General features: G+C 41.4%; 1 protein-coding gene across 1 annotated transcript; it reads left to right on the forward strand.

The window, feature by feature from the left end:
- Positions 1 to 1,538: 1,538 nt before the first annotated feature.
- LOC120421434 (uncharacterized) lies at positions 1,539 to 3,005 on the forward strand. The gene is made up of 4 exons (XM_039584642.1): positions 1,539 to 1,677; positions 1,733 to 2,444; positions 2,505 to 2,706; positions 2,775 to 3,005. The coding sequence occupies exons 1-4, from the start codon at positions 1,539 to 1,541 to the stop codon at positions 3,003 to 3,005; spliced, it is 1,284 nt and encodes a 427-aa protein (XP_039440576.1).
- Positions 3,006 to 3,572: the final 567 nt, after the last annotated feature.

The raw sequence follows: 3,572 nt of genomic DNA on the forward strand, positions 1-3,572 counted from the left end.
CAGGAAGAGAGCAGGGCGAACACTTTCTCGCACACCTAGTCAGCGTAACGACAGTTTAAGTCTTTTCCCACCTGCACAAGCCCCCTCCCACCTCCTCGTCATTTTTTCCCTCTGCGACGGGCCACTCCTCTTAAAACTCTGTGTCTGTCTTTTTCAGTGTGATTTTGGCGTGTGGAAACACACACCCACACAGACAAACACACTGTCACCTCTTGTATATTTATTTATTCGAACGTAAACGACAGCGTAAGCTCAGATTTTGCTTTCACTTGAATCGCTTTTGAGAAGAAGGCAGAGGCACTATATTTGCGGAAAAGCGGAGAAAAGCTCACCGACAGTTTTGCCCACCAGAGAAAAAAGAGTACTTTGATTCGACGTTTGCATTTGGAATTCTAGTTTTTTTGAGTTGAATAGAGTTGAGTTGAGTTGAGTTGAGTTGAGTTGAGTTGAGTTGAGTTGAGTTGAGTTGAGTTGAGTTGAGTTGAGTTGAGTTGAGTTGAGTTGAGTTGAGTTGAGTTGAGTTGAGTTGAGTTGAGTTGAGTTGAGTTGAGTTGAGTTGAGTTGAGTTGAGTTGAGTTGAGTTGAGTTGAGTTGAGTTGAGTTGAGTTGAGTTGAGTTGAGTTGAGTTGAGTTGAGTTGAGTTGAGTTGAGTTGAGTTGAGTTGAGTTGAGTTGAGTTGAGTTGAGTTGAGTTGAGTTGAGTTGAGTTGAGTTGAGTTGAGTTGAGTTGAGTTGAGTTGAGTTGAGTTGAGTTGAGTTGAGTTGAGTTGAGTTGAGTTGAGTTGAGTTGAGTTGAGTTGAGTGAGTGAGTTGAGTTGAGTTGAGTTGAGTTGAGTTGAGTTGAGTTGAGTTGAGTTGAGTTGAGTTGAGTTGAGTTGAGTTGAGTTGAGTTGAGTTGAGTTGAGTTGAGTTGAGTTGAGTTGAGTTGAGTTGAGTTGAGTTGAGTTGAGTGAGTTGAGTTGAGTTGAGTTGAGTTGAGTTGAGTTGAGTTGAGTTGAGTTGAGTTGAGTTGAGTTGAGTTGAGTTGAGTTTGAGTTGAGTTGAGTTGAGTTGAGTTGAGTTGAGTTGAGTTGAGTTGAGTTGAGTTGAGTTGAGTTGAGTTGAGTTGAGTTGAGTTGAGTTGAGTTGAGTTGAGTTGAGTTGAGTTGAGTTGAGTTGAGTTGAGTTGAGTTGAGTTGAGTTGAGTTGAGTTGAGTTGAGTTGAGTTGAGTTGAGTTGAGTTGAGTTGAGTTGAGTTGAGTTGAGTTGAGTTGAGTTGAGTTGAGTTGAGTTGAGTTGAGTTGAGTTGAGTTGAGTTGAGTTGAGTTGAGTTGAGTTGGGTGAAAGAAAATATAAACTTTTCAAGTCCTACCAATTTAAAGTAATGAACCCTATCATTCTAAAACTTTTAAAAACAGAGCCGTTTTTTCGCTTATTAAATATTGATGAGTGGAAAGTTTTGTAAACAGAAAATGGAAATTACTAGAACATTGCAAAACCATCTATAAAAGGACACCACAGTCTGCGATTTTCCCAACCAGTCTGATACCGTCGTCAGCGATGGAACTCTTCCGCAAAGTTCCTGCAGTGGTGCGAGCCTCCAAGGTTCAAGTTCTCAACCGAGTTCGTTGGCTGTGGGAGGACCTTCCGGACGGTTACGATTCCTTCTGGTTTTTGGACATTTATCTAGCGGTCGCGGGTAAGAGTGTGATATCTTGACAAAGTGACTTTAAACAGATCGATTTTCTACGCAGCGGTTCGATTCGTGCCAAAGAATGTCCGACAACAAGCTGGTTGGTATCTGTATCAGACGATGGCCCTCTACCAAATGATTATCGGACTGCTGGACATGATCTACGCCTTGCAAAATTTGACAGACGTCTTGGCCGCAATCTGGTACACGATGTCATTCTTCGCGATACTTTTGTGTCTTGTCAAGCATTACATTGTGCTACGACACTACGAGGCCATTCATGAGCTACGTATTTTTCTCAACCAGCAAAGCTTCTGCTCAGGAGATCCAGCATTCGACGGTAAAATCCGGAAACGGTCATATACAGTCTGTCAGTTGTTAATCATGACAGTTCTCTGCGTAATTGTGCTACAACAGATTTCAATATGGATTCCCACCAGTCAACGCGATCGAACCTTCAGCATTCCTCCTTGGATGAGCTCATATTGCGGAGTGTTTTTCAGCTTCATTCTACAAATTCTTTATTTTGGAACATTCACTGTGATTTGGGTGTCCAAACTTTTCAGCTGCACTGTCGTTGCATCAATTCTCATTATTCGAGTAAAAACTGAACAGGAAATTCTGGCCAAAAACTTTGAGCTGATGATGCAAACCTGTTTGGAAGAGAATTTCTTTGGAAGCTACCAGAACTCTAACCGAGCTCGGAAACAATTTTGGGATCACACCAAAAATCATTTGAAAACAGTTCTCGATCAACAACACGAATTACTGAAGTAAGCTACCCTTCATCTCCAGCAAACGAAAATTAGACTAACATAATATCTATCCCACAGACACCTTGAACAGCTGAAATCTCTCGTTGAACCACTGTTTTTCTTCATCTACTACGCCTCGCTAATCATCGTCGGAACCGTGTTCGTCGTGATCCTCAGAGAACCGCTCTCCTTCATGACGATGGTCATCCTTTCGTCAACCACAATCAGCGCCCTGGAGTGTTACTGTTTGTGTTACCTGCTGGATTCCTTCAAGGATGTCGTAACTTTCAACCAACGCCCAATTCAAACGTCTCAACCCCCTCAAAGTTCCACTCCCACCTTCCACAGAACGAAACGATCACCGACCACATGTTTTGCTTCTGCTCCCAGCTGCCCCACTCCGGGGATCACCACGCGGACTACGTGGACGTGCGCGCCACCCTCATGGTGGTGGGCTACTTTTGCCGCCACGGAATGTCCTTTCAGTGTGCTGGGATCGGGGACATTTCGTCGGCGGTGTTCGCCGACCTGGTCAACATTTCCTACTCGGTGCTGACGTTTTTGCTGAACATGCTGTGAAGTGAAGGGTGCCAAATGATCATTAGAAGTATTGTTAAACAATTTAGTGAAATGTCACTTGGAATTTATGATGGTTAGCAAAAACTGCAACTCTAAACAAAAACGTTTTTTTGTAGTGTTGAATATTTTCGAAAGAATCCAATTTTTGATTTCCGTAAGATTCACTCAGAATTACATCGAATCCCATTGAGTTCAAATTTTCCACTATGATTTAAGGTTCTTAGTCGATCTTAGATGTGTGCCAATTTTTCTTAAAAAATAGCATGTCATTTCTTTTAAATTATATCTGTGCCAATAAAAAAAACTCATTCTCTATAATTTTACTAAACTATTTAACCTATCTCTTCAAATAATAATAATGAATTTTATTCAAATTAAAAATCTAGCCAGAGGCGATCGTGCTGAAATTCTCCCTTGGTTATGTGAAAGTTATTTCTGAACCACATTTCCCTTGTATTTATATGCTCAAAAGGGATTATTCACTTTTGTTCGATGCTTTTCAGGGTGGGGTCATGATTTAAAACAATGGAGAGGTCCAAAACTTAGAATTTTGTTTTTTTAAACTTC

The sequence above is a fragment of the Culex pipiens genome, chromosome 3, assembly GCF_016801865.2.
Source record: "Culex pipiens pallens isolate TS chromosome 3, TS_CPP_V2, whole genome shotgun sequence".
Taxonomy (NCBI): Eukaryota; Metazoa; Arthropoda; class Insecta; order Diptera; family Culicidae; genus Culex; species Culex pipiens.

Excerpts from the sequence above, each read along its gene's own strand:
- LOC120421434 (XM_039584642.1), top strand. The coding sequence starts at position 1,539 with ATGGAACTCTTCCGCAAAGTTCCTGCAGTGGTGCGAGCCTCCAAGGTT. Across the intron at positions 2,445-2,504 it reads CAACAACACGAATTACTGAA|ACACCTTGAACAGCTGAAAT; the intron begins GTAAGCTACCCT and ends TCTATCCCACAG. Across the intron at positions 2,707-2,774 it reads TGGATTCCTTCAAGGATGTC|AACGAAACGATCACCGACCA; the intron begins GTAACTTTCAAC and ends CACCTTCCACAG.